At 40.4% G+C, this 13869-nt stretch overlaps 1 protein-coding gene across 7 annotated transcripts in view; it reads left to right on the top strand.

The window, feature by feature from the left end:
• Positions 1 to 13869, top strand: part of rpgrip1l (RPGRIP1 like) — a 300654-nt gene that overhangs the window by 175190 nt on the left and 111595 nt on the right. For 4 of the 7 annotated variants that reach the window (XM_078544267.1, XM_078544272.1, XM_078544273.1 and 1 more), the window contains 5 exons: positions 187 to 335; positions 2288 to 2636; positions 3117 to 3322; positions 4198 to 4278; positions 11745 to 11846. In XM_078544267.1, coding sequence (XP_078400393.1) covers positions 187 to 335; positions 2288 to 2636; positions 3117 to 3322; positions 4198 to 4278; positions 11745 to 11846 — 887 coding nt within the window. Of the gene's footprint in view, positions 1 to 186; positions 336 to 2287; positions 2637 to 3116; positions 3323 to 4197; positions 4279 to 4542; positions 4840 to 11744; positions 11847 to 13869 lie in introns of those variants that run through there. The other 3 variants (XM_078544274.1, XM_078544269.1, XM_078544270.1) reach the window with 3 other exon arrangements.

Genomic DNA, 13869 nt, shown 5'->3' on the forward strand with positions numbered 1-13869 from the left:
GATTATACAATAAGAACATTATCTATGCATACCAAAGCATCATATGAATAGTGATATCAAAATTCAGGGATTTATGCTATTCAAAGGACAAATCTATTATCCAAGATTTAACTTTCTGCAGTATAATGTATTTATGCTTCTCAGCTGCACTGCCTCCCTTAAATACAGTGTCCGTTTTGAACCTAGGTGTCAGAGGAGATTTTGAAAATTATGGAGCAGTGGAATATTGGTTCCGACTACGTGTAGCAATGGCTCAGGCTATTCGGCTTTACAGAGAACGAACAAAAGCACTAGGATACGTAACTTCCAGTCATTCAATTGATCAAATACAACAGGTGAATTGTTCATTGTTAAAAATTTTTAGCTGAATTTATGTTTGATAGGTTTTGACTATTTAAGAAAGCTTTGAAAAATGTTCTATACAGTCAAAAGCTTTTATATAAATGAATGTAGGGATTATTAATCCCATCACAATGGTCAAAATAAAGAGGTTTCATATTATGGTGCTGTATATGTGTGAATACATGCCTTATCAAAAATCGGTAACTGTAAATAATGAAGAAGATTTTAATTGAACTTCAATTAACCCCTGATCAAACAGTCAGCTCTTTGAAAGTGTGTGTTAGAAGCACAAATTTCTGTCTTCATTTCATATGATTTTATAGTAGCTAAATCTAAAATTACAAATGTTCTGTCTTTGGTGAGTTTCAATGTTGAAGACTGGTGCATATCTTGAAGAGTTAAATTCTAATTGGTTTTTTCTTGGCCTTTAATCATTATCGTGTTCCAGATTTAAACTCTCTGGCCTGGATTTTCATCCTCGAGGCGTGTAGCGGGAGTTGCGAAAATTCCTGGCTCAGCTTGCCCACCTCAAGAAAAAGTGCCTGCAAAGGCGAGATTTCATTTCCGGGGTGGATGCAGGTGCAGGCTGGAGTCAGGTCATCCGAACCGAGAAAAAGTTCTGAGGCAGCCACAGGGGCTGCCTGGTGTGGAAGCGGGCAGTTTCAAAGGCTTGCCTCGTTGCAGTGCAGACTTCATCTCAGTTAAAATAAAATCACACAGGCCCTATAGCCCTCACCCCTCACAGTGGATTTTGCCATCGATACTTCAGACATGCTTGAAACACCTGTTGTGAGGGCCTTGGGTTCTGAATTGGGAATTCTGGTGAAGGTGATTACCCAAATGTAACTCTCCTTTAAGAGGTGCAGGCTGCTTTTAAATAGCATCATTATATGTCATTTTGCAGCCAATTATTAGCTAAGCTGCCAATGAACAGGGCAAGTCCAGTTAGCATTCCATCTATTCGATGTACTTGAGCCAAGGGGACCAATTTTCCAATTAAATTATGCATACACATTCAGGCACTGGTTACATGTGCAGCACTGAGCCAAAGTAGTGTTGAACCAATTTCTTGTACATTTACCTAGCATAGATAGCTCTACTACTGAGTTTTGCTACGGACATCTCTCCCCCCCCACTCCACATCCCACCCCCCCACACCCCCCTTTCCACCACAGCCACCTCAACTCAACTAAACATCTCCCTTAAATATCTTTTTTTCCCCCCTTTCATCCTGGACTCCATTGCCCTAAGCACCTCTTTGAACTCAACTTTTCCAAAATATAAAAATCTTTCATGTCTTCCTATTGCCTCCACTTACAGGTAAAATAAAATTTCCCTCTGCCTTGTGAACACTCATGCAGACAATATTCACTATAATGACCTAGGTGAGACAGGAACACTCTTCAGAACTGTGTACAATAAAATGTTATATAATGTACATGAATATACCATCCATCAATTGATTTTAAAGCTTGTGTACAGTAAGCATTTTTTTCTGTGCAGTTACTGTCCGGTTATTAAAAGATTTAACAAATTTAAAATAAGCTTTATGAACATCTAGAGAACGGAGTTGTAGCACGTTAAGCTGATGTTTGTTTGTTTAATCATTACCACTTCTGTTTCTCATGCCTGTTTTTCTTGTACTGGATGAATATTAAAATAACAGTAACAAAGATAATGGAAGCAATTTTAACCTAACTTGCCAGTGGGAAACTCATGGGATTAAGTGGAACATCAATTTAACACCCCACCCAATCAGACTTTACACTTCAGTGGAGAATAAAATCAGGCAGGGTCTAAAACAAGCATTGCCCCAGGTCTCATTAGTTTCTTATTGGGTGGGTTAAGTTAAAATTGCTGTCTACATCTTTAAGTGTCAGCATATAGATCCTTGGAGAAACTGTAATAGCCTTTAATTAAAACAGTTTTGTCTATGAACCCTTAGGCACACACTGCAGCTCTGGCAGATGGTAATCTGAACGAACTTCATATTACTATAAAATCTTGTGACAACCTGCAAGCCAAAGGAAAGAACATCCAGCCAAGTCCTTATGCTGTCTACAAGTTCTTTGATTTTGCAGACCATGATACAGCCATCATTCCAAACAGCAATAATCCACAGTTTGATGATCACATGAAATTTCCTGTACCAATTAATGCAGAGCTTGACCGATATTTAAAGTCAGAATCTTTAATTATTTACGCATTTGATGATGCAGAGTCTAACGATACTGCTTACCTAGGAAAGGCCAAAGTTCCCCTTATTTCGTTGGCTCACAACAAGTACATCATAGGTAATAATACAAAATACATTTTTTCTTTCTGAAAATGAGACTTCCTATTCTTAATATATTTTCTTTTTTGATTCTTCCTGTACCAACAATCATCTGTAGCCACAGAGGCATTTGGGTGTTGTTCCGAGGTCCTCAAAATGCTGTCCTGAACCAGAGGCTGGTAAATATAAGCAAGGGGCCTGGTGTGACTCTGATTGGACTTGCTTCCCTTTAATTGAAGGGAATAACTTGGTCCTCTCTTATACTTCTGTATGATTGATATATGTAGTGACACCAATAGAATGCCTAGGAGTACTATGTGCCATTATATTTTGGTGCTGTGGTTGAACTCATATTGCCTGTTACTGATGGTAACCCTTCAGATCAATATGTAAAACATCCAAAGCATGCAGTAATCTTTTGAAGTTTTTTTTTTAAATAAAGTGTCTTGCCCTTTCCAGACAGTATCCTCTTTATGCACCTTTATTAATCTATTTCTAGGAACATTTGAACTTACAAACTCTGAAGGACAAGCCAATGGCACAGTAGACGTTGAATTAAAATGGATGATCTCATACTTGCCATCAAATGAATCCATAATGACCGTGGATCAAAGTGAGGTAGTCCCGAAGCAAAGACCAGAAAAGTTGCCAGTAAAAGAGGAATTTCAAGAGCCTTCACCTACTGTATCTGAGGAATCAATTTTGGTAATTAATTTTATTCAATTTTAACGATTCCAAATGTTCCTTGATTTTTCAGTTTATCAAATTTGCAATATTTCCGAGAATTTTAGTGTAACTAAGTTTCCTTGATATTGCTTCACTGACAGAATAATTAAATAAGGGAAAATTTCTAATTCATTAGCTGCAGAAAGCCATTACAATGAATAGATGGAACATTTCTCAACATGCACCCACTACAGGTAAGGGTCCACAACAGGAACACATACTGCAGGATTTTTCGCTGAGCGGGCGGGCAGGTGCCCGACCCGCTCGAGCGTAAAATGATGTTGGGTGAGCGTCCCAGTGCCATTGCGCGCTCGCCAGCATGGAATCGCAGTCCAGCTCCAATCGTGGGCAGCGGTCGGCTTCCCGACCGCTCCTGCCCGCCCCCGCCAAGCCCGCCTGCCAAGGGAAAATCCTGGCCATAATTTAGAACATTTAACCTTTGTGTTTAAAATGGAAGAAGTGAAGGATAGGTGCAGTGCAATGATGCAGAACGTTAGAATAACAGCAAGTAAAACCACGGAGTGTCCTGAAGTAGGATTAATTCTTTCGGTCCACTCAGTTCTTTGTTTTAGCTGCACTGCTGCAAATAAGTGAAGCCTGGATATCATCTCTTGTGAGGAAAGGGAAAATCAGATGGGCAGTTTCCATTGAACTGCTTTTACATTATTTTTGGGAATCAGTCAATAGGTTTAAAAAAAATAGGCTGTTACTCTAACTCCTGGATGTAGAGGATATGTGTCCTGGGTACTAGGAAGGGAAAATATTGGGGTAAATAAAGGATAACTTCTAAGGAAAGTAGGGATGAACCTTAACAATCTTTTTGAAGTCTAATTGCATGGAATTTGCTATTTTAGGCAGAGAAACCTAGAAAGCAATTATCTAATCGAGAAGAAAGAAGAGTATCGTGGGCAGATATAGAGATTTCTGACAGTCTAGTAAGTGAATTATTGGCTAAATTTTGCTGCAGTGGGTTATCTAATGGTGTCTTCTGTAATTTTCAATGCTAAAAAGGTTCAGTGGCACATTGTTGAAATGGTACATGAACTGGAAAGGACATCATAACTTTGGTGAGTTTAGTTTGTATCTACTGCACAAAGACAGCAACATCATGCCATTCAATGGATTTCAATAGAGAAAGGCCATTTTCACAAAGCTAATTGCAGAGAAAATATGGGCCATTATAAATTAATTTCTTCCAGATTTGTAAGCCAGAAGAAATGGAACCCCAAGCAACAATTGCAAATAAGAATATAAGACATGGAATTCGAAAAGCTCTTCCAGCCCAACAAGCTCCGCAAATCATATACAGTCAGCCACAGTGATTTAATTTCCTGAGAGAAAGCTCTGCATAAATACCCCTTGATCCTCCAGAGTTATCAAGCAAATGTCACATCTCCACTATCCAGTCTTAATCTTCTGCTCACCAAACAATGTTTGCCATTCGAGAAACACAGAAATCTTTGTTTTCCTTTCCGTTAAATATTTCATCATCTTAATATTAACCGATCTCTCCTGCTGCCAATCCTGCCTCCAACTTCATATGTATCCAGCTCCTTTTGATGAATAAGTGAACTGTTTTTCCTGAGAGTGTGTGCCACATGTGCTGTGTGAGAAAACATTTGTTCTAATCTTTGGTCTCATTTGAGACTTGTTAATTAAACTTATGTACTCTTGTTCTGTGCTCACAGTTTTGGTCAGACTTATGGTTGGTATGTGTGCAGTCCATCAGCACCTGGCGGAGTCCATTGGTTTGCAGAGGTGGGCACTTCATCAGAGCACAGATCTGATGGCGGGTTCTGATTCAAGATACTGGCATTTTCCAATTTTTTATTTTAGACTTCTTTCATTTGCAGTTATATTACTTTTTTCCTTATATTACTTCTCATGCCTTTTCATTACCTTACTTAGGTATTTTCTTGCCCCATTGTTTTTTTAATGTCTTTTACTTGACTCACTGTGATATGTCAGTCACTTTACAGTTTTTTCCAGATTTCCAAAAACATCTTTTTGAGGCTATTCCACACAACGGCCCCAAGCAAGCAAGATACCATGGAGAGTTCAAAGGTTTGGGGAACAATTCAAGGTCGGGCCAAGGTTTGAGGGGAATTTGGTCCATGATCACAGAAGAGGGTAGAGAGGGGAGGCCAAAGGTTATCTTAAGGAGACAGAGCATTCATGCTCTTATGACCCCCAGGGAGTGCTGTAAAGGTGCATGCCTTCTTGTGTCAGCATCTCCCAGCTCCCTTTTATGGCTGGGTTTCCCTAACTCTGGGAAAACCATGCGGTAATTGTTAAATTTAAATCAGGACCTCCCTTGCACTGTGAGAACCTAATTTAAAAATGCTAATAAATTGTCTTGTTTCTCCACAGCAGGACACTCACATACCACAATACTTGCTGCTGTGAAAATGGTAGTAGGCACGTATATGGGCTTGAAGACACTTTCCCATTTTAAAACATTTTACCCTTTCTCATGCAATCCCCTCTTATCATGTGGAAGCCAATGGCATGGCCCGCATCCCTCTTCTTACCTTCATTTCCACTAAAAAGAACTGGCTCATTTTTTGCTTTCTAGTGCTGAAGAAAGATTTGCACCCAAAAGATTAATCTGCCTTTTCTCCTTCCAAAATCACAAATGGACATGATGGATATTTCCATCATTTTCTATTTGTATTTCAACTTAATGGTTTCTACTGGTTTCAAGCAACAGCCTATCAAAGTCATACTCACCAAATCATGCCTTACAGCCAAAGTCACAGACACCTCCATAATCATTATTTACCACTGGCAAGACAGACCCACTAGAGGTTGGAGCACAGTGGGAAAATAAGCCCTTGCTTAACATTGCAGTTGTGTTCCTGAAAAGTGCAACTTTAAATAAAACAACATTAAGCAGAATGCCTGAATTGAACCTGCCTCCACCACACTCTCAGGTAGTCCATTCCTGATCTCAACCACTCATTACGTAAGATAATTTTTCTTCATGTCTCCATTGCTTCTTTTGCCAATTACCTTAACTCTGTGCCATCTTGTTCTTGATGCTTCCACCAATGGAAACAGTTTCTCCCTACCTACTCTGTTCAGACCCTTCATGACTTTGTATCCGTCTATCAAATCTCCTCTCCACCTTCTCTTCTTCAAGGAGAACAGTCCCAACTTTTCCAAACTATCTACATAACTGAAGTTCCTCATCCCTACAGCCATTTTCATGAATCTTTTATGCACTCTCTCTAATGTCTTCACGTCTTTCCTAAAATATGGTTCCCAGAACTGGACACCATACTGCAGTTGAGGCCGAACCAGTGTTCTATGCAAGTTTAGTGTAACCTCCTTGCTTTTGAACTCTGTGTCCCTATTAATAAAGGCTAGGATACTGTGCGCTTTATTAACCATTCTCTCGTTGCCCTCGACTGATCGATAGGAGTTGGGTTCAGATCCCCGAATCCGGAGTTTAAACCTCAGTGGTGGGGAAACTATTGGGACAGAATTAATCTACACTTGGAGAGGCAGGGGTTAATCAAGGACAGTCAGCATGGTTTTGTTAAGGGGAGGTCATGTCTGAACAATTTGATTGAATTTTTCGAAGAGGTGACCGGGTGTGTAGATGAGGGCAATCTTCTTCCAGTCCAAAAAAACATCAGTGAACCATTACTCTCTCTTTCCTGTTCCTCAACCAATTTTGTATCCGTGTTACTACTGTCCCTTTTATTTCAAGAGTTATAACTTTTTTGCTCGGAAGTCTGTCGTACAGCAATTTTGTCTTTTGGAAGTCCGTGTACACCTTATCAACCCCCTCTGTTACCTCAATAAAAAATGTCAGCAAGTTAGTTGAACACGATTTGCCCTTAAAAAATCCATGCTGGTTTTTCTTAATTAACCAATATTCACCCAAGTGACTAATTTTGATTAATTTTGTCCGGAATTGTTGTTTCTAGAGGATTTCCCATCACCGAGGTTAAACTGACTGACCTGTAGTTGCTGGGCATAGCTTTACACCCTTGTTCAAAAAGGGGTGTAACATTTGCAGTTCTCCAGTCCCTGGCACTACCCCTGAGTATAAGGAAAACTAGAAAATTATGGTCAGTGCCTCCACAATTTCCATTCTCACTTCCTTCAGTGTCCTCGGATATGTCTTATCTGGTCCTCGTTCCTTATCAAGTACAGACAGCCTATTCATATCCTCTTGCTTATCAATTTTAAACCCTTCAAGTGTCTGAATTACCTCCTCTTTCACCATGACTTGTGCAGCATCTTCTTCCTTGGTAAAGACAGATGCAGAGTATTTATTTAATACCTCGGCTATTCCCCTTGGCCCCCATCCGTAAACCTCCTTTTTGATCCGTAAGCGTACCCACTCCTCCTTTTACTACCCATTTAATATTTATATACCTATAGAAGACTTTTGGATTCCCTTTAATGTTAGCTGCCAGTCTCTTTACATACTCTCTCTCTTTGCTTTTCTTATTTGCTTTTTAATTTCCTTCTGAACCTTCTATATTCAGCCTGGATCTCAGTTGTATTATCCACCTGACATCTGTCATAAGCACTCTTTTTCTTTTGCATCTTCATCTTAATCTCCATCTCTTTTGTCATTCAGGGAGTTCTGGATTTGTTTGCCCTATCTTTTCCTTCTGTCTCAATATACCTTGATTGTGCCTGAACTATCAACTTCTTCAAGACAGTCCATTTACCAAGATTTTCCGGTCGGCGAGCAGGGCGTGGGGCCTGCTTGCCAACATGGGATGACGTTGGGCGGAACTCCTGACATCACCCCGCCCCATTTAAATTTTCAGGTAGGCAGGGACTCAGCAGAATCAGCTGTGTGCCTGTCGACCTGTCAACGGCCAATTGAGGCCATTGACAGAGTCATTAAACTAATTAATGGACCTGCCCAGGCCAGGAGCCCTGGTGGGCATTAGAAAAAGCATGAAACCTCATCCATGGGTGGGATGAGGTTTCATGTAGGTTTTAAAAAATGTAATTAAAGTGGATGTAAAAGTTACCTGCCAACGTCTTTGTATCCTCCTCACAATTTACGTTCCCACCTAGCTTACTATCATCAGCAAACTTAGATACATTGCTTTCAGTCTCAGCCTAAGTCATTAATATAGATCTGAAGGCACTAGATATAGCAACAGGTATAGGTCCTGATAGAATCCTGGCTGTAGTACTGAAGACTTTTGCTGCAGAACTAGCTTTGCCCTTAAACAAACTGTTTCGCTACCTCCATGCTTTGCTTTGGGGATGTCTTATTTTGCAACATTTGCACTCGCACCCTTGACTTTTGTCTTTGCCTGAGAAACCATTAGATCAAAGGTGGTGAGCTCATTCTCCAGTACATCTCTAAGGTTGCTCCCGTCCTGACCAAGGAGGACGACACTATCCGTATAATCCAGGTGCAATTGACAGCATTGCTAATATTTGCAGGTCAAGGTTCCAGTCCATCGCATGACTGGACTAGATCCCGGCCAGAATACATTTCTGCCTTCCCCAGATATGTTGTAGGACCTCTGACTTGTGGTTCTTCAGTTGGATCCATGCTGGTTAGTCATTGTTCGAACTTGAATTAGCTGTAAGAGACTGTTGGGATGCCCTGCTGCCTTGTAAAACTTTGCATAGGACATCGCTGTCAAGGGGAGCAAAGACTATCTTCAGGTCTACATGTGTGACTTGCAGAAGGTGGTTGAATTCTTGTTGAATTGCAGGTAATGGGTGAAGAGCAAGTATGGTGTTCATTGTAGATCTCCCATCGGTCTAACCTGAATTCGCAAGGTGATGGTGTTTCGACAGGAGTGGCTGAAACTGAGGAAGCATGATGTACAAAAAGACTTTTCCAGGAGTCAGCCTTTTAGCCCATCTGGTCTGTTCTGCCATTCGGTGAAGTCAAGGCTGATGTCTGAACTATCTCCATATATCCCTTAATATCTTTGGTTTACAGAAATCTATTAATTTCAATGTCAACTGCCATTTGCAGAAGCAAGATCCAAACTTTTATCACCCTTAGCATGTGGAAGTGTTTTCTAACTTCACTCCTGAAAGGTCAGGCTTTAATTTTTAGGCTCTGTCCTCTCTCATCCTCAATTTCCCAAACCAACAGTAATAGTTTTATCTTCACCTTCTGCTGTTCTTTTTGTCTCTCCCGTTCACCAGGATCTGTACTTTTGAATTCTTGTATGCTTTTTCTTTTTGCTTTATGTCATCCATGGCTTCATTTTTTGGCAAGTAGAGTTCTTGCCCCGGTAGTGATCATTATTGGCAGGTGCTTCTGTGCCCCTGTAAACCTGGCATGATTTAACTTTGCTGCGATTCTGGACCAATATCTAATGCAACTCCTGGAGGTCACAATGTTTAAACCAACCCCCTGCAATGATACTGATACATGATACTCAGAAGAAGAGGAACCTTAGTGAATTATTCTTTATTGGTCTGGGACCAAATGGGCCAAGAATAGTTTTGAAGTCACTTCTGAGGAGCCGGATGTGCCTGTCATGTCTCAAAGTATGCTAAGCTTATCGTGCAGTGGAATTGATTGTATCAACTCGATTGACTGCTGAATGATGTTGTCTTAGTGGTGTCTGTGACTTCCTCAGTGGGTCCATAAACACAATAATAGACATCTGCAGCTCTCTGACATATAAAAAAATGATTGGAAATGGGGTGTCACATTGTCAGAGATTTGTTGACGTAGATAAGATGTTTCCCCTGGCTGGTGAGTCTAAAACCAGGGGACATAATCTCAGGATTTAGGCCATTTAAGACTGAGATGAGGAGGAATTTTTTCACTCAGACAGTTGTGGAAGTTCAATCATTGAGCATGTTCAAGACAGAAATCGATAGATTTCTGGAGACCAATAACATCAAGGGATATGGAGATAGTGCGGGAAAGTGGCATTGAGATAGATCATCAGTTATGGTCAAATTGAATGGTTTGATGTGCCGAATGGCCTACTTATGTTTCTATGGGCATCAAAGAATGAATGCTGCCCGCTCGTGTGCCTGACTCCTCTGTAATGCAGAAGATTCACATCCTTCACAAAATGATGGCAATTATTCATGTGTTTTGCCTCAGTTATTTACTTTTTAATTCATAGACTAATGATATCAGCTACCCAGATCCTGTCAAGGATCAGAACTTTCCAGGTGGTGAATCTTGTAGCTCTTCTCAGGTCAGTTCTGACTGTCACAGGTTGTAAACTTATTGAAAGGAACTTTGACTTCCACCAGTCATATGCATGTAAGCACCACTGCATGCCAACTGTTCATGACTGTAGGGGCAGGGACTTTAACCTTTCTGCCATTTGTAGTTAGCTCATATTTGTCGGCACTCTTGTGTATACACTTCTTTGGATTAGAGGAGACAGAGAGCATTTTCAAGGGAACAATATCACCATTCCCGTAAATCCTAATGCCTTGAATGTTTGAAGTCATATCTTATCCACCTTCATCAACATTGAGGAACAATTTATTCTTCTGCTGGGTGAACCAATGACCTTCGTACACAAGCTTGGACAATAGCCCTTATCAGGAGGAACCAACCAGAGCCAGTCAGACCTGAGACTCGCATGGGCAGATTCAACCACTCCCTGAAGCAATGCAAAAAGCTCCAAACTACCTGCACAACTTGCTACTCAAGTTAAAATAGCCTGGACCTCGAGATGATGGCAGTGGGGGGAGGTTACTGCTCATCTCACCTCTTTCTGCCCCCCACTAGCCTTTCCACCAGAAACTCACTTTCAGTTAAGATCTAACCCTGTGGTCTCCCTTATGCTACTGTGTGCAATTCCTATTGACTAATTCACAAGGGGCACAGGTGCATTGGAAAGGATGGACTGAAGAACACCAAGAATGATCCCATGTAAAAATGATGAACCAACAAGACAGATTGAAAAAAGCTTCAACCTTGTCAAACGGTAGAGATAAGGTGAACCCAGAATCTTTCTTTAATGCTAGGCAAGCCCAGTTGAAAAGTTAATTTCAACAGGTCTTAGACTAATTTTTTTCCTCAAAGGATAATGTACTCTTGAAATGATTGGCAAGGTAAAAGAGTTGGATCAAAGACATTTGAGGAATTTGAGATAAATTGGACGTGAGGATGGGTGAGTTGCAACACTTGAGGATAAGATGGGACAAAAGGCTTTTCCCATCCTTTACTTTTCATATTTACTACCCAAAGCGCTATCTCCTCTTTTGGTGCTGATGAACTTGCTGTGTACTTCCAGCACTTTTCATTTGCATTGTTATATTCATTAGAACTTTACTGCCTCATGTTGATATCTTTCATTGAAACTTAGTAAAATACAATAATTTAACAGGAGTGCTGAAAAAAATAGTTGTGAATTTAATTGCATATCAGTCATTGTTGGTTTCGTACCTAGCTTATTTGTGTTTTGTTAATTTGAAGCTAACTAGAGCAGCAGAAGGATTTGAAGCTTATGTGCCTGATGTTATCAGCAAGTCAAATCAGGTGAAAATTGCTACAACGGAGCCTGAACCAATTAGTCAGGTATGTGAAAAAGAAATGTTATTAAACTGGATGGAGTTCTATACATGCTTTCATCTCAATATATAGCCTGTTATCAATTGGGTAAAATCATATGGGCCACTTCCCCATTGTATCGTTTGTTAACCAGCTCCTTCCTCACCTGACCATCATTCTCCAAATTGCCTGATGATGGTACTGATGGACTGTGCCAACTGTCTTATGTAATGATTGCAACAGCAAGAGAAGGAACACTTTAAGTACCTTTGCATGTAATTATTTTCGTTCTGCTGGGGGCAACCTCAAAAGAAGAATGCTTAAACAACTTTACAAAAACTTACTTTAAATATATACATAAAATTCACTTCATGAAGTTGGTCCTAAATGGCCCAGGGCTCAAAGTTGCACCAACTTACTTTCAGCCATCTCCTCACCTTTTTTAAAGACATAAAGCTTTGTTTCTGCTATTTTTATTTCTGCTATTTTTCAGTAACACAGTGGGGAGTCTTCATGAATTGTCTCCACCGACAGAGCATATCCTCAGAAAAGAACCAAAGACTACAAATTGGTTCAGGCCCATTTTGAGGCCTGAAATAGGTGACATGCTCAGAGGGGTCCAGAAGCTAGAGACATGTCCAAAATGGGCCTTGTGCTTCATCAGCAAAATTCCATGAGCTACAGATGGCAATCGGGAATCCATGGTTGCTTGGGTCCCAAATAATTTGGGTGTCTGCATCTCTGACAGCAGCCCTCTAAGAGGAGGTCCCGGAGAATATAGAAGAAAAGGGGATGGGGGGTCTGTTGGGTAACTTTGGCTGACAGTGGCCTCTAAGAAGTGCTCTGGAGCCAGAATGAACAGTGTTGCTTCTACTGGTTCCACATGAAGATAAGTTAAAAAGAAGAAACTTTCCTTTTCATTGTCAGCCTCTGGTGTCCCTTTAAGGAACTTTGGTTGAGCTGCAGCAAGAACCTGAGTGGAACCTGCCAGGTCGGTTGAATTTCCAAGGGGTGGTGGGAGGGTACTTGACTAGGTGTCAAGTCCCTCATTAGCATATTCAAGGGAGCCAACATCTTTTTTGGCAGCTTCCAGGAATGCCTGAATATTGCCTGAATGAAAATAGTGTTGGGCATATTGTAGGTACCTCTGGAGTACCGGACATAGACCCACGAAATTGGACCTTTTTGCTCCTGTTTCACATCCGAGAACAGGAGCAACAAGGTCCAACTTCTTCCCACCCAAGAGAGTTTTTTCCCATGTAGTAGGAGTTTTTAGATGGACCTAAGCCTAATGTCCCTATCAGAGGAAATTTTCTTTCGTATTCAGAAATTACTGTCATCTTACAACTCAGACTATCAAACAGCCAGTACTTCAAGCCCTGAAATTGGAGTCCATTGTATTTTATAGTGCCAAACTCTTTGCAATTTCCCTGAAACTGAGCCTCTTAGTGTTTTACAAAATAGTCATAACTTATGGATGGCATCAAAATATTCTGCCTCCACAGAAGGCACACTAAGAGAGCCACCATCTTGTTTAATACAACAGATTTCTTCCTTTATGCCTGATGATCACAGGCATGATGGGCCAAGTTGACTGTTTCTAGGCCATATAATGCTATGATTCTATAACTAACGGGCACAGGCCATATGGTCATATCAATAATTCCAATGTCATATCAATGAAGTAATATTAAGAGCAAACTGTTCATTTGAAGAAATAACTATAGGATTAAAATTTCAGGTCAATGGCTTTTCATTGGAACTAATGAGAGGTCATTGACCTGGAATGCTAAGCTAACTTTTCTCTCTCCATATATGTTGCTTGGTTGGCTGAGTGTTTCAGGCATTTTCTGTTTTGATTTTGGATTCCCAGCATTGGCAATATTTTGTTTTTTTGAGGAATTAAAAATCTTTTTAATGTTATGATAGCTCTTGTCACCAATCTGAGTTCATCATCCTCCTGCTTTATAAGAATACTGTGGAAATTGGATGCTGAGATAGATGTTCAACATCTAGTAGGAATTCTGAAAACATATGGGGGGAAGAATTG

This window comes from Cetorhinus maximus, chromosome 6, assembly GCF_964194155.1.
Source record: "Cetorhinus maximus chromosome 6, sCetMax3.hap1.1, whole genome shotgun sequence".
Lineage (NCBI taxonomy): Eukaryota > Metazoa > Chordata > Chondrichthyes > Lamniformes > Cetorhinidae > Cetorhinus > Cetorhinus maximus.